This window comes from Anolis carolinensis, chromosome 2 (genome assembly GCF_035594765.1).
Source record: "Anolis carolinensis isolate JA03-04 chromosome 2, rAnoCar3.1.pri, whole genome shotgun sequence".
Taxonomy (NCBI): domain Eukaryota; kingdom Metazoa; phylum Chordata; class Lepidosauria; order Squamata; family Dactyloidae; genus Anolis; species Anolis carolinensis.
Window position 1 is genome coordinate 202609268 of NC_085842.1, and position 21200 is coordinate 202630467.

General features: G+C 36.6%; 1 protein-coding gene across 2 annotated transcripts in view; it reads left to right on the top strand.

Annotated features, from left to right (window-relative positions):
* The window catches only part of dgkq (diacylglycerol kinase theta), a 104444-nt gene that overhangs the window by 52421 nt on the left and 30823 nt on the right, over positions 1-21200 (top strand). For both annotated transcript variants that reach the window (XM_062971549.1, XM_062971550.1), the window contains 11 exons: positions 43-196; positions 2756-2824; positions 6122-6222; positions 7716-7939; positions 8763-8853; positions 11110-11164; positions 11433-11494; positions 13192-13342; positions 15356-15394; positions 15876-15991; positions 19461-19612. In XM_062971549.1, coding sequence (XP_062827619.1) covers positions 43-196; positions 2756-2824; positions 6122-6222; positions 7716-7939; positions 8763-8853; positions 11110-11164; positions 11433-11494; positions 13192-13342; positions 15356-15394; positions 15876-15991; positions 19461-19612 — 1214 coding nt within the window. The remainder of the gene's footprint in view (positions 1-42; positions 197-2755; positions 2825-6121; positions 6223-7715; positions 7940-8762; positions 8854-11109; positions 11165-11432; positions 11495-13191; positions 13343-15355; positions 15395-15875; positions 15992-19460; positions 19613-21200) is intronic.

Sequence of the window (21200 nt, forward strand, 5' to 3'; positions counted from 1 at the left end):
TAGACATGAATTTACAAGAACTTGATTCTTTGTTTTTCATAGGCTCATGCTGCTTGCTATGTGATTGTACCTCCAGAATGTACATTTGGAAGACTAAGAAGTATGATTCTTCCTCCAAACTGTGTGCGCTTATTTTCTCGCAACTTCAGTAAAATGCACTGTTTTCGGATATCAGAAAGCTTACAAGCAGAAACAGGTAAAGTTCAAAATTTATAAATTTGTCCAATTAGCTATTTAGTGGACTTATTTCTTTTTATTGCTATTAAAGGGGTAAATGTTTTGTTGTCTAAAAGACAATAACCGTAAGAGAGCAGGATAGGGAACACATTCTCCAATGGTCTCATTCAGTTTCCCCATACTTCTGACATTCAGTTCTAGCAATTAGTTATTTTATGACAATTGGGGTATTTCTGTGAAAGTTATTGTAGGCATAATAAAAGATCTGAGAACATATGTCAGATATGAAATGTCAAGACACTTTCTACATTCTGAAAATGTGATTGCTGTAGGGAATAGGTACAGCAAAGTTAGTAGCTTCATGTTAGATAAATTTTTAACATTTGTAAAAGGTAGGTAATTTTTCCTTGAATGGGTTTATGCTGTTACCTGTGAGGATCGGTTTCTTTTGCAGTACAGACGGAAAATTGCTTGCTTTTTATATGCAACTGGGAACTTTGTAGCAATGGAATAGGAAAGATTGTAGTCCTTTAGTATGTATCTTTTCTCTATATTTACATCTTTGCACTTCAATTTCAATTGAGTAAGTACAAGCAAAAGTTCTAATCTTTGCACTGGAAAAATCTTTGGACTATTGACAAACATTCAAGTAAAACAACAAACTGTTTTTTTTATCAAATTGCATAATATAACACAGAAAGACTTCAGCAATGGTCCCTTTCTTGTTCCTTGACTGTTCTAAAAAGACAGTTGAATTGCAAGAAAAATATTTTACTGCCACCTAGAGTATACCTACCTATATATGTATCTTCTCCATTCTAATTTTCAAGTGCATACATGCCTAGTGCCTTCACTATGAGGATATGTTTGTCCTCAGATGTCAGCCATATGCATGGATCTCTCATTGGCTAATTATTTCTAAATGAAATCTCCCCTTGTAAGAGGCAGCATTGAGAACAAAGGAGAAGTGACCACCTTCATCTCCTCCTTCATGTAAACTTCCATAGGGATCTGTTTGGTCATGACTGAAAGCAGAAGAGTGGAGTAGAATGATCCTGCTCTTGACCATTGCTGCCTTAAACGTTTTAAGTCCTTTACAACAGAAATACCATAATCATGGAGCTTTATTAAGGCACTTTAAAATGCAGCTGTTCATTGGTCCAGGAGTTTACTGTGCTCTAAGGGCGTGTTGTCAGATTTTTTGTTGAATGTGATTGTCAGCACTTCTGAAGATGGTGATGCTTAGGAGTTATTTTAAGCAAAAATTTAATCTCAGGTGTTCTTAGGATGATTGATGATTTTATATATCATATGCAGGTGCTGTTTGCATCCTCTGTTCAGTAGTGTCTTATCATGGAGGCTGGTTGTCTCTTGCTTGTGCCTATGTTGCAGTCTTACAGTTTTTAGATAGTAGGTCCCACTGCAGTAAATAAGGCTTTGACAAAAAAAAAATTAACATTGCACTGCTAATGGTGTTGGGTTTAGAGATGATGGTTCAATAAGGACTCCTGGTTTATTTAACCTCGGGTTAAAGTTGGTGCTAAAATTTATTTTGAGTTCATACATCATCATTATCATCATCATTATTACTTACTTTAGTTTTACCCTGCCTTCTTCCCTGAGGGGACTCAAGGCTGCTAACAGTCTCACACTTGGAAGAACCCTGCCGCTGTTCCAAAAAAATGCTACAGAACACATACACACACAGCCTGAAATGATCAGCAGGTGCCTAGGAATGCATGTGTCTTTAAACCATTCTGGAAGAGTGTTCAGTTGTTTAAAATGTTTTCAAAACCATTGATGAAACAACATATGGCTGCAGAGGTGTGTATGATCCAAAATAGCCTCAATGGGCAGCAAAGGACTCTGCAGATCATGCATTGTAGTGTGATTGCATCTGGCTGGAAAATGTCTTAGGCTGCTCTTGTTCACTCTACTTTTATTCTGTGTCTCATGCTGTGAAGCCCTTTGTTTTCCTTCTATGTGCTGTTTGATGAGGGAAGACATGTCTTCCTTGTGACCACCTTTACATTAGTTTAGAAAGGATTGGGCAATTGATATCCAAAAATTAATAACTATTCCTCCTGTTGAGTTCTAAACCTTTGTGCAAGCCATTTGATTCTTTCAAAGTCACCATGCTAAGATGTGCACCTTTGTTATGAACAGAGTAAATGCTCTCACAAGGTTTTTATTCCAATAAAAATCTGTCACATTCCATCTCCTCTAACAGGTTTTTCAGCATTGTCTCTCAACTCATACCTTGATTCTGGAATTAGATTATACTGAAATTCTAGTTTATGCCAATCACATTGGTTAAAAATAAAGTTAATTAAGTTGCTCTTTTTTGTAGAAACTTTCCAGCTTCAGCGATCAGCTGATCTTAACTCACATGTTTGAATTTCTGCATTATTTCATGTGTTTTAAATATTACTGGTGTACTTATTTCCCTAATAGTTCAAACTATGGATATGGATATGCTAGAAGATGAGTTTTGGAAATCGCTGTTTTCAATACAATGCTTACATTAAACAAAACTATGTTTTGTGCCATAGATATTTTAAAACACTTTTTTTTACAGATGATGATGACGATGTTGACAGTTCGACACAGTTGTCACAGAAGGAATCACAGGCTTCAACAGACTCAAGTAAGGAGTCTTTTCCTAAAAGAAGGATACTTTTCAACAGAACCATATTGCTTTGGCCATTTTGAGGTTTTTTTTTTTTTTTTCAAATCAAGCAAAGCAAAGGTTCTGGGGGCTACTCAGTCTAGGTAAAGGAAAGATGTTTGAAATTTGTTCCATGTTTTAGCCCATCCTAGGTTTGCCCGTTCAGTCTACCTTCTGTGGTGGCATACTAGGTTAGCCTGTTAAAAACAAAAACATTATCTACAATCTGGTTGTGAATAAACAGGCGGATCTGGTGTGTATTGTAGAGACCTAGGAGGATGAGCTTGATGGTGTCAGCTTGTCCCAGCTACTCAGTGTTGTGTTGGAGGGAAGCAAGCGGGTGGGGGTGGAATTGCTGTCACCCGTAAGGGTTATGTTCCTCTCACAAGAAAGCCTACCTGTTCCAGAACTAAGTTAGAGGGTTGAGGTATGGAGACAAGACTGGGATGCTGTTAGTATACTGTCCACTCTGCTGCCCAGTAATCTCCCTTCCTGAATTAGCAGAGGTGGTTTCGGAAATGGTGTTGGAGAACCCTGGGGTGCAGGGGCTTCAACTTTCATGTTGATGGTGTCCTTGTCAGGGTCTCACATCTACTATGACAATCATGTGCCTGCCTCGATAATATAATTGGTCCTGCTACATGTGTTGATATGGGAGAACACTTGGTTTCTGATCCAGTTTTGGGGTGGTGTACAAAAACCCATTGTCATGGTGAGAGCACTTCCTTGTGAAGTTTGATTTGGCATTAACTGACCTTCTCTGCAAGGGTGAGGAAAAGATTAAGATAGTCCCCCCCAAGAGGCTTGTGAAATCTGAATGCTTCCTGAATGTTCTGTGTGATTTTCTAGCAAACAGGGTTGGTCTTTTTGTCAAGGCTTTGCTCTCACTAATGAATGGTAAGATGAAAACAAGGGCTATTGATGCAGCCCATTTACTTACAAATATTTGCTTACTTTAACAAACAGCCTTTTAGCCATGGCTTTATAAGGGCCTGATATGAATGTAATCTGAGCAGAAGATAAGTTAACAGAAGTTTACACACAATTGAGTCTTAAAACTGGTTTAAACACCTAGTAATCTAATATTAAGGCTTTAATTAATGCATACAATTGAGTTTTAGAACTGGCATAGAATCTCAGTAACCTAATATTAAGGCTCGAGTTAATGCTTCTATTGTTGGCTTGCCAACAGCTCCAGTATGCTGATTTTATACAAATGTATATAATTTTATATGAATTTTGTATTAACTCTTCTGTTCCATATACTATTGGTTTTAGTTGTACAATCTGGCTAATTTTAACACACACACTCCTCATTTTAACTGAGACTGGCTAAAGCATGAAAACATTTTTTTAATGCCGACTTCTGTTCCTTGATTTAAATCAGTAAACTATTTGTTATGGCCTACAAACTAGAAGGTAGAATTGAGACTAGAGCCTATTTAAAGGATTGTCTTGGTTTCGTCAATGTTTATGGGTTTGTTAAAAGTGTTTAGTGGCTTTTTAGCTGCATAGAACTGGAGACAAATGAGACAACTCTATTATTGGCAACAAAACGTAGGAATATATATTAGAAGGCCAGTTTTACCTGGCAGTTTATTTGCTTGAAAGGTGCCAATAGAAAAGTCTTCTGCCCAAGCCGCGGCTTGAAGAAAATGTTTGGGCATACTGTTAACCAACCTGTCCGCTTTAACTTGTACTTGGCACATCCTCTTATTTCGTTAATGTTTCCCCTTTTGTTTCAGTGGCTACTTTTCACCAGAGTATTCACAGGAACTTTAATACACGGTCAGTTCATAGGCCAAGGGTAGCGTGTTCTCACCTTCAGCATTTTAAGATGAAGAACCTTTTTGCACCTTTACAGTACACATTATTAGGAAATATAATTCTAGCTTGTATGAAACTTTCATTTATTAAAAGATATACACCACCCCTCATTCTACTATATTAGGATAGTGTACAACAATTAGAAAAACCAAAATACTGAACAGTACCACACTATAGTAAAGCTATAAAACAATATGCATCTTTGTGTGTAGTTTTGTTGTGAAAGTGGATTATCTTAAGAGGCATACGGTGATACCTTAGTAGGTGTTTTTATTTAGTTGTGTAAAAAGCACTTTGATTTACTTTCATCATTTGATGACGTCTTTATACCTATAAAATTTTACAAGAATTATTAATGATGATTTTTCTGACTCCTTAGTCCCAGAATTTCTTAACCAGGGACACCATTTTGATTGTTCTATAGAACAAGGTTGTGCAGAACAAGGGTTTTTATATTCTTCTTTAGAGTGCCAGCGCAGCTTGCTTTCTTTGTAGCTTACCTTATGTGTGGTTTTTGCCACTCAAGAGATTAGCAATTTTTAGCTCAAAATCTGACAACCATTTTAGTGCTGTTCAGCTAGTACTGGTCCAACATCCCTTAGGTATAATTTTGAAATTCAAAATAATCCAAAATCTAAAATTGTCCAGATAGGTAAGACAGTAACACCTTTGCTTTCTGATGGTTTGATGTAGACAGACTTTGGAAGACTCCAGTAGTAGTAGTAGTAGTAGTAGTAGTAGTAGTAATAATAATAATAATAATAATAATAATAATAATAATAATAATAATAAAGCAGAAACCACAGGGGCCATCTAGTCCAACCCCCATTTTTCATGCAGGAAAAGTACATCAAAGCAGCCCTAACAGATGGCTACCCAGCCATTGTAACAACAACAACAACAGAAACCCTAGGGGCCATCCAGTTCAGCTCCCTTCTGCCATGCAGGAAAAGTACAATCAAAGCGCCCCCAACAGATGGCCAATCCAGCCTTTTAAATAATGATAATAGTAATAGGAGTAGCCACAGGGGCCATCAAGTCCAACCCCTTGTGCCATGCACAATTAAAGCACACCCTGAATGGTGGGAGGGAAATAAGGTTTGGAAGCAAGGAAGGCGAGGGGGAAAGTATCTGGGTGGTGAGGGAGGCGAGGAAAAAAGACTATTGGGGGTGAGGGGGCTGAGAGAAAAAGGCTTTTGGTGGCAAGGGAGGTGGGGTAGCGGGAGGAGTGGGAAAGAGGGTAAAAAGCTTGGAAGGGGTAGGAGAGGAAGGGAACTACGGGGTCCCTCCGTATGCTTTGCGAATCTCCAAGAGCTCCACGGAGCACACTGAGAACCCCTGCTTTAGATTTAAGACTTAGTTCAACTCTACGTTTAAAATTTTTAATAGTTTGCATGTGCATAGCACTTTGTTTCCTGCATTAAATTAAAAATGCAATTTTGCTTCTAGGTAAGCAGATATTAAAAATATATGATGGGAATGATGCAGTAAAACGCAACCAGTATCGGCTTATTACAGTTCCAAGGATTGCAAAAAATGAAGAAGTTGTGGTAGGAAAGACAGTTATTTGTTATCTTCTGCGTATCTAAAAAATGAAGTACTGGTAAATACTAACTGTTAACGTATATGAGACAGTTTGTTTAATTGTAGTTCCATTAATGTTATATTTCAGATCTTTAAGTACAGTAGAGTCTCACTTATCCAACACTCACTTATCCAACGTTCTGGGTTATCCAACGCATTTTTGTAGTCAATGTTTTCAATACGTCATGATATTTTGGTGCTAAATTCGTAATTACTACATAGTATTATTTCGTATTGAACTACTTTTTCTGTCAAATATGTTGTAAAACATGATGTTTTGGTGCTTAATTTGTAAAATCATAACCTAATTTGATGTTTAATAGGCTTTTCCTTAACCCCTCCTTATTATCCAACATATTCGCTTATCCAACATTCTGCCGGCCTTTTTATGTTGGATAAGTGAGACTCTGCTGTACTATGAAATCAGGTACAGTAATACATTAGGAATTTGAAATCCAATTGATATATTGTATCATAGCTCTATAATTATATTTATTTTTATTTATTTACAGTATTTATATTCTTCCACCCTTCTCACCCTGAAGAGGACTCAGGGCGGATCACATTATATACATATAGGGCAAACATTCAATGCTTATATACACATAGAACCGAGGCAGAGATAGACACAGAGGCAATTTAACCTTCTCCTGAGGGGATGTTCGATTCTGGCCACAGGGAGGAGCAGCTGCTTCATCATCCACTGTGACGGCACTTCCTCATTCCAACGTCGTAAATTAGTTAAATTTGCCTCCCCACTTTATAAGTGGTACCTTATTTCCTACTTGATAGATGCAACTATCTTTCGGGTTGCTAAGTCAGCAACGAGCAGGGGCTATTTTTTTTTAAATTAATTGACAGGTGCTCACCCCGCCACGGGCTGGCCTCGAACTCATGACCTCATGGTCAGAGTGATTTATTGCAGCAGGCTGCTCACCAGCCTGCGCCACATGTGGAAATGACAAGTTGAAAAGCTTCTCTTTACACATACTTTATCCTTTTTCTTCTGATAGTCAGAAAATTTAACTCCTACCTTGTGGGCAATTGTATTGTATTTCCTATGGGTTTTTATTATCTCCTTAAAATCTATTTTCTTTTGAATGTTAATATTCTTGTTATTTAGAGCTTTGATTTGTCCCAGTTTGGCGGCCAGTTATGGAAGACCTCAGACTAAAGTTGCTTGCACCACAATGCCATATTGGCCCATAGTTGCAGTAAAAAGACAAGGGAGTTTATCTAAAATAGTGCATAGAGAGTCCATGCAGTAAGCCAGGGAATTTCAAGTCTTCTGTTTCTCACTCTTGTCAAAAGTCCTCTTGAGAAAGGCAATTGCATGTAAGAAATGTATTTGATCAAAATGTCTATCATGGATGTCAAAACAAAATTAGTTTCCATTCAACAATATCCATGTGGTCTTTTAAAAAACAAAATGTAACTCTGTGTCCCTGTGCTGTTTTAGGAGGCTGCCCTGAGGGCTTACTACATCAATGATGATCCACAAGATTATGAACTCCAGACGTTCACTCAGCAGGCCTTGTTTTGTGATGACATAATTAATAGGAATGATACTACAGAAGAGACTCAATCTGGATCTGTATTCCGAGAAGCTATTCCTGAAGCTTGGATCATCAGAGCCAAACCCAGGGACAATGAAGTCATAAAAATTTTCCCTGGTTGGCTGAAGTGAGTGATACTTCTCTCTCTAAATTTAAAACCATTGAAGGCTCGTCATGCCAGGAATGACATTTACAGCCTTAGATGTACATTGGGATTAAGGAAAAGAGAGATTGTTTTCAGTATATGTACCCTGCTTTCACTTATAAATGAACTAAAGCATCTTAACATATTATTGAAACACTTCAAAGCAATCATTATGCCACATCTGTTGGCAATGAGAAGTGTAGTTAATGGTACTTTTTACTATTACCAGAAGTTTAGTCTGAGTACTACGTCTCAACAGGGCCAAGCAATAACCAGTTCCTTGATTCCAACAGGAATCAAAGGAACTGCAATGCAGCAACATCTGGCAAGTCGTATTATCTTTTACTAGCTAGAAAGTTAAAATTATTGTCATTTTCATAAGAGTAATGTTGTATTCCTGTTCTACTTTCATATATCAGGCTACAATTTTCAGCAGTGTCAAGGCATCTTAAATGAGGTATAATTTTAATTTGTAATATATTATAATACATCTTGGGAGCAATTTAAACTCTATAATTTGAGCCAAAGTGAGGGATGAGAATAGGTGAAGTTGCAGTTTTAAGACAAAAAGGTTAGATAAGGGCATCATGCTCTTCCTGTTTATTGCTTATCTCTGTGTATTGTTTTCCTGATATTATTTCTTCCTCATTTAGGGTCTGATTCTGGAAGTGAGCGTGGCTGGAAAAAAAAGCATATGTGGGGAAATCGAATAGTGGGGATGGAGGGGAGTCCTTTGTCTGTGTGTGTGTGTGTGTGTGTGTGTGTGTACACACAAGTACCTGCATAAAATGATTTTCCTCTCTAGGGTTGGGATGGCTTTCATGTCAATACGGATAAATACAGAAAGCACTACTCAGACAGTAATTAAAGAAGTTCTCCCCCTGCTTGGGTACCAGGTAAATAATATCAAATTGGAAGTCAATTCCCTTTTTCCTTTTTTATTGTTTCCTCCCCACTACTATATAGCACCTTTTTTTTTCTTTTTTCCTTTTTGATGGCTATTCCTTCTTTTCCCTATCCCCACTTGTCCTGCTCATTTGAGCTTTTATATATTCTGTAAATAATCTTTTTTTTTGTTTAATAAGAATTTTTTTTTTAAAAAAATCAAATGGGTAGTTCTATTTTTCCTGCTTTGACTAATATTCTTTGACTAATAGTAATTTTAAGAGCAGAAGAGTCATATTGGTTTAGATCATAGACCTGTCTAATCTTGTATTCTATTCACATGGTATTTAAGTAGTTAAAGTGGAAAGCCCAGCAAATGAAATTGCACCTTTGTTCTCACATTTGATAATTCAGAAGCATTCTGTCTCTGGTACAGGCGAAGTTGTGTAGCTGTCTAGTTTTGTAGCCATCCATGACTTATCTTTCATGAATTTTTATGCTCTCATTTTGAATCCATCCAGAATGCCACCAATCTCTAGATGTTGTGGCAATGAATTTCACATTTTAATCATGTTGTGTTTGAAGAAGTACTTCCCTTCATTTGCTATGATCACCCCACCATTCAGCTTCAATAGATGGACTGGAATTCTAGGATTATGAGGAAAAAGAGAACATCTTATTTCTGCTTACTTTCTCTACAACTTGCATAATTTTCTGCATCACGATGATTAAAATCATTTCTAAAATGAAAATCCCCAGATTTGTAAACCTTCCTGGTAGGAAATTTTCTTCAGTCCTATCATTTAGGTTGCTATCTTTTGATATCTTTTTATCATCTACAGTGCCCCAATTTACGTGCAATACCTAAAATTATATTTAGTATTGTGAATGTGGTTGCATCTGTACTGTGAATTTGTATGAGATTATACAACCCTAGAGTTTGAAGAGACTCCCAGGGCCACCCAGTCCAACCCTCTGCTCCGCAGGAAAAGCACAATCAAAGCACCCCCAACAGATATCTAGCCTCTGTTTAAGAGCCTGCAAAGAAGGAGCTTCTGCCACGCTCCGAGGCAGTAAGTTCTTCCTAAGGTGGAGCAATTTGAATCCATTGCTCCATATGCCAATTTTCAGAGCAGCAGAAAACATGTTTACCCCTTCCTTGATGTGACATCCTTTGAAGTGTGTAGACATGGCTATCATGTTCCTTCAAAGCTTTCTTTTCTTCAAGCTAAACATACTGAGCTCCCTCAGGCATTCCTCACAAGGCTTGCCTTTCCAATATTTGATCATTTTGGTTGCCCTTCTCTGTACACGTTCCATGTCAATATCCTTTTTGAATTGTGGCACCCAGAACTGGGCACAGTGTTATTCCAAGTGAGGTCTGACCAAAGCAGAATAGAATGGGACTATGATTTCCCTTAATCTCAACACTATACTCCTATTGATGCAGCCTAGAATCACATTGGCTTTTTAGCTGCTGTATCACACTGTTGACTCATATTCAGTTTATGGTGCACTAGGGGGGGGGGGGGGATTAAAATTGGCAGTTTTATTTCTGATTCTTTTTCTTGTTATGTCCAACATGGAATTTGCTGCTTTATGAGTTGAGCTGTCTACTGCAACCCTTAATTTGTTTCTGGCAGTTGCTCCCAGCTCATTGCATATATCAAAATGGGGAGGGTGAATGTTGGCCCTATATACATGACTTGCTTAAAATCAAGCTCATTTACCATATTAGTGGAATTTTGAGAAGTATTTTGGGAGCGTCTTACAATCCAATTTTTTTTTCTTCCCATGGTAAATAACTCCAGGTCATATGCAAGTCTGGTCATCTCAAGACTTATCCCTAACTCAAGGTCATGTTTGAAGAAGTTAAAAAGCCTTTGTCCTGATATTATTCAAACCAGTATATTGTTGTTTAAACCAGAATACAGTTAAATACAAAGGGCAAAGGATTTCTGTTGTGTATCTTATCTATCTTCCTTTCCTTCAAATTGTTCACAGTCAGCCTAGCAACTTCTGGGGAGACAATTATTTTTCTCCAGAATAGCTGCTGTCCTCTCCTGTTGGAGGAAGATAGGGGGATGCAGAGGAGAAATAGCAATAAATCTAAGCCACTTCCTTCTTTCCTTCAGAAGGAAGATGGGAATCTACAGGGTTGAACATGGGAATCTACAGAATCTACAAGTTGAACATGAGCCAACAGTGTGATGAAGCAGCTAAAAAGCCATTTCAATTAATATGTGTATGTTTTTGTCTCTTAACAGTTGGAAAACTTCCAGAATTTCAGCTTGGTCGAGGTACTTATGGGTTCTAAGCAAGGCAAGTCTTAAGTAGCTTTTCATAATTATATCCTTACAATTATATGTTAGCTTTTGTTTTCAATAGGCTGGATATTAAATTTTAGTTAAACAATCCTGGGCTTTAATTTTTAAATTGTCAATCCTGTGGTTTCATTTACTTCTTTGGAAGATTAAATTTAATTGGATGAATTGGGAACCGGATTTACAATTCCAAACATGTTAATGAGTTACATGATTGATTTTAATTAAAAGGAAATCACACATGAATGTTCTTTTTCCCCATTTAGTTCAGCGGATGGTGCTGGATGATCTTGAACTGATTCTTGGCAGATTCCAAGACATTAGAAAGGTAAATATAAAAGGAAAGTCTTTTTATGACTGGATTCTTTTTGCAATGTTGGTGTCATAACAAACCCTGTCCCTATACTCTGGCTCATTAAAAAAAGCCCCACACCACAAAACCCAGTTCAGACAACACACAATCCTCTTGACATTCAGGTTAGTTTTGCCACTTCCACTGGCAGAAAGTGGGCACTCTAATGCTGCTTGTGAAGGATGAACCAATAGCTACAGATATGAGGCATTGAAAATCTGCTGCACATCAAGTTCCCTTCTTACCTATTTCATCTTACAATTTGGCCAAAACCGCTGCTGCTTATGACAACTTAATACTTGGATTCTCTGTTCTTGTTTCTGATTTTGTTTTGATAGGGAGAACAAAAACACTTATTTCCCACTTGAATTTTCTTTCATTTCTGCTCATAAAAGAAAAATAAAACAATTCTAGGACTTAATTGTTTAAATACCTATCAGAAGTGCTGAACTTATTTGAGGGCTAAATTTCAGCACCTTGAATAGTTCCTTAAGGGAATTTATTACTCTATTGCACTGCTTCATAAACTGTGGGTTCCGACCTCAAATTTGGCAACAGTAAAGCGTTTCTGAATGTCACCTAGTAGCCGTTTTAGAAGTTTCCCTTAATTTCTTGTGCACAAGATGCTTTAGCTGTACTTTATAAAAAGGAAACTCAGTCTGTTCAGCAAGCCTTGCAAATGCTGGTTTATTATCAGTAAATGTTTGATTTTGTACCTATTCTATATGCCTGTATAACCAGAGTCAAGTAAAAGTTTAACAGGCCGAACGGTTCCCGAGTGGAAAAGTTTAAGAATCCCTGCTATATTGAATAGTCCAGAGGGAATTTGCTGCTTTATTGAATTGGAAGCACCCTGCTTCCAGGATTTCCCATTGCTGTTATTTCTCCTTCTGCTGCTGCTCCTCTTGAATTTTTAAGATACTGTCTTTTAGTCACTGAGCAGAGTTTGAAAGTGTTTTGGCAGATCATGGAAGGGCAGAGGAGAAATTGTCAACATCTAGCTTTTCTGGAGAGCATGCTGCAGCCTCTGTCTGTGTTCCCACCTTCAGGACTGATTTCAGTTAAGATTAGACATAGTCTACTTACATGAACACTGTGTAGGAAGTACTAATTAAATTACTATGTGGGGCATAAGATTTGTGAGCCTATAAAATATTACTTTACTCCAACATTCACAGCATCTCTCTGGAGTTCTTTTGTGAGCATCATTAAAAGGTCCAGAAACAGGAAAGGGGTGATCAGTACATATGTCTATTGGTCCTTGACTTGGGATCAATACCTTTCTCCAAAATACTTTCCCCCCACAATCATCCTGACATAAGCAGGTTGTCTGAAAGACAAAAGTTTTAGTAAGCTAAATAAGTGACATGAAGTGAAATATAGCACAGTACATTCTTGCAGTGGAGTTTGGAATTCTTTAACAAATTATTCTAGGTTATGTAAGAGACCACTCATAATTGTGGCTGTTCTCTATTTTCCCCAGTATATTCAATAAATGGCAATAAATGGGAACAAATATAAAATTCCAAGAAAAGGGAAAAATTTCTGGATAAGAACAAGGCAGTTAGGATGAACAATCTAATTTGTGCTTATGAGAGTCTTAACCTTCTTTCTGTGTGTATGCTATTTCATTGCAATGCAATGGACTTTCAGCATTCTTTCATCTTCCACAGACTTCGCTACGTCAGATGAATCAAACAAGGTTTTACATTGTAGAAAAAAATATGTCAGTTGCACGAGTCTATTTGTTTATTGGTGGTCTGCCATCTCATCTCTCTAATGAAGAATATATGAACATCCTCAAAGACGAACTGGCCATAAAAAGTAAGTCAAATGCTTCTGTTTAAATTTCTGTACAATGAAAAATAATTTTGTGTTTGGAAAAGATTTCAGATGATTATCATTATAATTTTGTAAAAGCTTTTCTTTACGTTTTAAAACCTATATGGTCATATTTTTAAGCATCTTCCATATTCACCAAATTGTAATGCTACTAGCGAGCTGCAGCACTCCAGTGAGAAAAACTGCATTCTATATTTCTTCTTTGGTTTTTTAAAAAAATATTGTCATTCAATTGTTAACATCAATATGAATGTATAGGTAGTCCCCAAGTTACGAACAAGATAGGTTCTATAGGTTTGTTCTTAAGTTGAATTTGTTTATAAGTCGGAACAGGTACATTTTTAAAGTATAAGTCCAGCCAAATATATGTATATATTAGCTTTGGCCAGCACAAGGAAGGGTTAACACCCCTGTGGTGTTTGTTTTGCTGTTTGTTCAGAAGATTTCAGCTCACAATATGTCCCTGTGAGAATTGGATTTTGAAAAAATTGGCTTGTTATGGAAACAAGGATTGCTGAGAAAGCTTCAGTTGAGACACCTTTTCTCCATGATAATGACTTTTTCGGGAGTTAATTTCCCTTCTGAGGGGTAGATTTCTCTCACTTCCTGTTGTCTCACTCCTGTTCTTAACTATGAGTAATTTGTAACTCAGAGACTGCCTGTATATGGAAATTTTATTTGCAGGCCATTTTGAGCTTTCTTGAACTCAGAGAAGAGATATTTTAAGTGATAAAATGAAATTAAAAATAATATTAGTGTGCCTTTATTAAAATTATAAATCTTTTCAAAGAATCATAAACTATTTTAGAAATACTGGTTTAGGTTGGCTGTTTTTCGAAATGAAAGGAAAGGGGTAATTTCTGGTTTTCAGTTATAACTCCAGGAGAACGTATGGGGCACTTTGTTACTTTGTGTTTTCTGACCCTTCTCCTGTCATAACTTTTCAAAAAATTCCACAGTAGAGCATGTTCTTCAGAAACCCTCCTGCACTCAAGAAATTATTGTATATACTCATACAAGTCCAAAAATTGACCTAAACCTTGTGTTGACTTATTTACAGATCATTGTCAGTACTATACCTTAACTCTTATTTTTTTAAAAGGAGCTGTCCCCTTGTCTGACTAGAGAGGTGAAAGGCAAGTGTTTAGTCAGCCTGAAAAGAACCTTTAAAAAGCACCAATCCCTTCTACTCTCTCCACTGTGGCATTGCTTCTGGCCTTTCCAAATGCCTGGGTGGGGATATAGTGGTGGCCAGCGACAGCTGACCTCTGAGGCAATGCTGCCATTTCCCCTTTTTCTGCAGAATGACCCTCGACTTACCTACAGACGATATTAAAAACCATAATTTTGGCCCAAAGCCTCCCCTTGACTTATACATGAGGTCGACTTAAACATATGTGGAGTTTGTTTCTAAAAGATACCAAATGAGTTATCAGTGGCAGCACATTGTTGGGTAGGAGTAGAGTATTATATATAAATCAAAACTTTAAAATAGTACCAAATCACTTTGAGGTTTGAAAAATTGCATTTTATAGCAAACCAATGTACATCCTCAGCACAATTTTTTTATTCCTATAAAATTTGTTCAGATGGATTTGGTAACTTCTGGAAACACATCCACATATAGGTGTTCTCAGAGTCCCGGAATCTCACCCGTGCTCTCCTTGCTTTCAGCAATTTAAGTTATGATTAATGGGTGACTTAAACACCATTTGTTTTTAATCACTGTGTAGTTAGTGTATTCTATCAGTAGTATTTGAAACTACATTTGTTCTGCTGTGAACAGACAATCTCCTTTATTGTTCTGAAGCATTTAGCTTAAAATCCAAGAGACATTTGTGTTTATCTTTCACACATTTTCAAATAAAAAAACAAAATATGGGCGGAATGGGATGGTATTACCAAATTAAGCTTTATTTAGGCAATTTAGAAAACATTCACATTGTAGTACAACACTTTGAGATAATTCTTGCTTTTTTATTTCACCTTTTACAGCAAATGTAGTTTCAGTGAGTCATGTATATTCTTCACAAGGTAAGAAAGTAATATTTTAACTGGGGTTTGGTGGGTGCGTGATGGGTGTTTGAATCTGTAGGGCTGTTCAGATATTATGTGCAATGAGACTTTGGGAGTGCATCCTCCTAACTCCTTTTACTGGGAATAGACACAACTTCTACACCAGGAGGTTTCGCTTTTGAGACTCTCTCCTACTTCAGCCTTACATTTTTAGTATGCCAGGATATGGTGACCTGTCATTATAGTGAGGTCTTCCTGGTCCACAGTTTATCTTTCGGTGTGTGGTAGAAACATGCAAGCCTTTTTTCACTATATGAATAAGTTTATGGCAGAGATCTTAGTAAGTTCTGAGTTTCAGCAAATGTTGGAGGAAGGAAAACCTGCATCTCCTCTGAAATGCAGCCTTCTGCTGAAAATCGGGAGACAAAGCTTTTGCATTATATTCCACATGTATTTCATATTAACCAGTGGATAATACTATTGAATCCGTTTGTTATAGGTGCTGTTGTTCTAGAAATTTCATGTTTTGCCGAAGCTGAAAGGCTGTATATGCTTGCTAAGGACACCACTGTTAATGATAAGCCGTTGTCTTCAGTGGTCATCCCTGAAGTTCTGGTAAGACTCATTGGCTACAAACTGTTAGTTAATAAGTGAACATATGCTTTAGTTCTAAATTCAGCATACTTCTGGATATAGTACTACCCTAGTATCCTTGAGGGATTCATCCTTTAAGGTACTATGGAAAAAGAAACCAAGGATAATCCTGAACCTTATTAAAAAGACTTGGAAAATTCCCATAGAGGATATATTTTGTCTAGCTGGTGGGTGAAATTGCTGGTACAGGTCCTGAAACGTCATACTGTAATGTCCATGATAAAAGTGGAAGTTTGGACATTTGAGAAATATGCTAGATTTCACCTGTGTAGTTATTTTAAGGATTTTTTAATTAATACCATTGATGTTTAATTCTATTTTAATCTTTGTATATCTTTGGATTTTATGTTGAATTGAAATGCTTTATTGCAAGCAGCTCTGAGTCTCCTTTGTGAAGAGAGAAAGCAGGGTATAAATAAAATAAACACCATCATTAATACAGAATTCTCTTAAAACAGATTTACATATCTTACCTACCATTCTGTTTCCATCCTGACTCCATCATCTCAGTACTGTCGCTAAAGGCTAAATATGTCAGTTTCTATTTTTCTTTAGCTTTCTCTTCCTGCACCAGCCAAAAAATAAAATAAAATAGGAAATTCTAACTCCACAAACTGAGAAGGTGCTCTGTGCTGTTTTTCAAGAGTGGGGAACTTTATTGTTTCGCTCCAGACAGTTTGGAGTTATAGTGATACTATTATAGTGGGAAGAATGCATTAATCTTTGAGTATCTTGCATGCCAGGAGCCTGAAACCCAAGCTGATGGAATAGGTCACCTTGGTCTTTTCACACAACAGTCATTAAAGTGCAGTAGGATTGCACTTTAATGACTGTGGTTTAATCCTATAGACTTCTGGGAGTTGTAATTTAGGGAAGTGTATTTAAAACTTTCTGCCAGAACTCTCTAGTGCTTCACCAAGCATTGTACTATAAGGACCCATGGCTGTTAAGATAAAATCATATTCCTGTAATTACAAAGTGTGCAAAAGCCTCTCCTAATCTAAAGTACACATCATTCAATTTTTAAAAAATCACACCTTTTCCTGGCATATATGCATATGATGTTTTGGTTCAACGTGCTATCTGTGTACCATGCTGAAATTGCAGAACAGGATCCTTAGCATTTAATTCAAATTATGGCTGTGTGATTTAATAATTTGCTCCTCTTATTAGGAGCAATAATAACAAGCTGTATTTCGGCTTGTTCAAATATCAGTGCCAGGGAAGACTTTTGCTTCACAAACCCAGTTTATAACATCTGCAGCAGATAGAAATAATACTTCAGTCAGACAGATTAGACAATGCTTACCTGTGCCATTTTCTTCAAAGAGAATTAGAAAGGTGGGGAGGAACATTAATATTCCTAAAAGAGTAATTAGAATTACTGTTGAAAATTTGTGGTTTCATAGCTGGTCATTAAAAATGTCTGCCTTGTATTAATGATTTTTCTCCTTTCCCCCTTTGTATTAAATGATTTCTTTCATTCGGAATTTAGAAGTCATTCCAGTATCAGTTTTAAAAGCATGCTTATGCCCTTTTCCTTAATCCAAGAGTGTTCTTTTTATGTTGGGCTATTAAAAGAAAGCACACATACAATGGGAAATAATGTATTTAATGTTGCTGTATAAATATTTTATATACCAATTAATCTTCATCATCCTTTTCCATTAAATTTAATTAAATGTGTATTCATTTATATACAAAATTTAACTTACTATTCAAAATAAAATTGTATTTTTTTAACCAGAGTAATAAATGAAAGTAAGTTAAATTAAGCCCAGTCTTACTTTGCTGTGCTATTACACTCCGACAACAGCGAGAATGAAAGCAATTAACAAATAAGGAAATCGGACATATTTTACTCCCATCAAAGGAATGTGTGGTTATAAACAAAAAACAGTCATGTTTGGTATTGGCTTTCAAAATAATGAACTATTTTTGTTCCAACTACAAGAAAAACAGATAACACATGTAATTGTGATATGTAGTTGTTGTTTTTTTAAAGAAGCAAACAAATCATCTTCCAGTCTCTCCTCATTCATTGGGATTAGGGCCATGTGACCCTCGAGACTGTGAAGAAATAAAGAAATTGCTATTTTTTCATTTGAAAGAAAAACTCTTTAGGAATTTCTGGATCTTCCAAAGTGTCTTCTTCTGGAATTAATCCATATAATAACAATGGACTATCTAGAGATTCCTAGAGAGATGTCCCCTCTAGTAATCTATAAGTCCTTCATAACTGGAGGAAGCTGTCTATAGATTCACATTAGAAGTACCTAGGGATTCCTAAGAGGAGATTTTACATTGAATCCATGAATAATCAAATCTGCAAAATTCAAAACTGTAAATGTAGAGGATGACTGTTTGTTTGGTTGAGTCAAACTATTCACTCGTCTTGCTGCTCTTTCTAATTTGCCCAAGCTCACAAAAGTTGCATTCTTCACCCAGCTCTGATATGATGAATCAGTCAACCTGATTAAGCAGCTGCTTAGAACAACTGGTTCCTTATTCTCTGTTCAGATGGCACAAAGGTAATTGCTGAAGCCTTGATTTTGCCATGGACCCAAGGTGGCTTCATACTCCCCTTGTATTGTATTCAACATGCTGGCTTTTTGTCCCCCAAGTGTGTCTTGCAGTGAGCAATAATTACAAATGACATGCCTTCAAAATACTCTGTAGATCTGTTGGTGTCTCCACCCAAGTAGTGGCTCTTTAGGCACAGATTAAGGGTTGCTTAAAGAAGCAGATGTGTTGATCATACTGTGAAGTGCAAAAATCATGTTTGCTGTATAATGTCTGGCATCACCTTTACTATTTGCCTTCAGACGTGTTGCTATCACCTGATGTCTTGTAAGTTAGTTGTAAGACATAATTGCTAGGATAACACTGGTAATACAGTACAATTAAAACATTTTGAATCACTTTTGAATCACTTAGGAAGTTTTTAATGAGCTGCATATGTTTTCATTGTCGCTGGTTGTCATTAAATGTGCATCAGAACAGTGCACTGAGTATATCTTACTAATTCTAAAGTTCAAAGCTAAAATACAAGATAAACCTGTGCTATATTGCAAAATATGACTTATTTTTTTTAAAAATAATTCTATCATTTTCAAAGAGATCTGTCATTTCTACATCATACCACCAACAACACTATGCCAGAGAGAATAATAAATAAGATCCAGATCTGACATCTGTGAAATTGGATTTTTCTTCTCCTTTCCCTGCCATTGTAGTGAGAAAAAAGCGCTGCTCCAGAGAGTTTCTTGACCTCTAGAACAGATTTTTTATATAGTAGACAGTTCCTTGAGTCAGCTATGAAGACTGGTTGTAAAATATGGCATTCTTTCTTGAACGTGGTTGGCTATTTTTGGAATTGGGCCTTGTTGAACTAATAAAACATTCTTTAATTGCTATTCTTTGCTCCTAGCCAGCCAAGATTCCACAGAACTGCTATCCATTGCTTGTATTTGTGAATCCAAAGAGCGGGGGACTTAAAGGTCGGGATCTGCTATACAGTTTTAGGAAACTGTTGAATCCTCATCAAGTCTTTGAACTGACGAATGGCGGTCCACTTCCTGGGTAACATATATTACAGATTTCCTGTTTCTCAGTGTACCACCACCCCCAAAGTGGGATTTCTTTATTTACATGTAAGGAAGAACTGTATGATAGTCATGTGACAGTGTTCTGGGTTCCTAGGAGAAAGAGTATGATGTATATCTAATAAATGAAACCGCTAATATCTTCCTGCTCTTCAAACTGCTGTAGCCATTTCCCTTCCCAGGTTCTTTATGTTAGCACAATCCTATTTTTTAAATATGCAGGTTTTGTTTTATTCTTACCTAAAATTACATCCTTACAGTATGGATGGGAAGGCAAGTTGACTTTCAGTGTTGTCAAACAACAAGCATAATCTTTGGGATTTTCAAAACTATTCCAAATATAACTGCCTAGTGGATTGGGATATTTTTCCCTTACTGAAAAGGAGTGTCGGATACCATTTGATTTTGAAAACTAAGTAGAGTCACCGCTGGTTAATAACTGGATCGGAGACTGCCAAAAAATACTAGGTATGGTAAGCCATATTTCAGAAGAAGGGAAAACCACCTCTAAGTATTCCTTGCTTAAGTAGACCCTATAAACATCATGAGATTGTCATAAATTGACAGATAACTTGAAGGCACATACACACATGCCCTATCATATATTTGATTTTGAAACTTGTCTGAATTGAGTTGGGAACTTGATATTTGTGAGCTGAAAAACTAAGGCACAGATGTCATATACCAGATTATTGGACCTTGCCTCCCAGTTTTAAAAGATTTTAGTGCTTGAATTGAACTTGGCAAACCCACAGTCTGAGGATGAATAGTGTTGATAACAAAAGGGACTGCGGAATGGTGATTTTTAATCTTACTGTCAAACAATAAATCTTTCCGTTATTTTCAATAGCTTTTAATGTCAGTTAACAAAATTGTAGCTGTGAGTTTAATAAATGGCATTTCTATTTTTATGTTTGGAATTTGGCAGCAGTTGCTTTAAGTAACAGAAGCTCATTTGTCAGAGAGACTGTTGCATTAAGGGTGAAAAAAGGGAGAAGATTGCCAAGTCTAGTCATCGTTTATTGTAAAGTGGAGTGAACATTTTTTATGTGACTCTTAAGAGTCAGTGGATTTTTTTTTTTGTTGCTATATGCCATTCCTGCCAATCTAGATCACCTGCTGCTACTTAAAATAAAACATTGTATGGCTTTAATTTTAACCATATACAGCTGGCCCACATGTACTTTGGACACATTTTTAAAAATAGTTTGAATCAGTGTACTGGTTTAAGACTGGCTAGAGTGCTTTTTTTTCTCTTTCAGTTTTGTACCTTATTTTACTGAATGCATTTATTACTGACACAACCAGCAAGGCACTTGCCTTAGTTTCATGTTGAAATATTCAAGCCTGTAATCTCTTTTTTGATGCAGCATGATTTGGAAAGGGGAGCAGTAAAACGTTACACGCAGTTCACAGACTTTTTGTAACTTTTTAAATGTGCTATGTAAGTGTATAGGTTTTTTTTGTTTGGATCATTTTTTAAAAGTGTATACTAGTTTTTAAGCATACCCTAAGGCATTTTGGAATTATATTTCAAAAATTACATTATCTCTTAGCACATGACA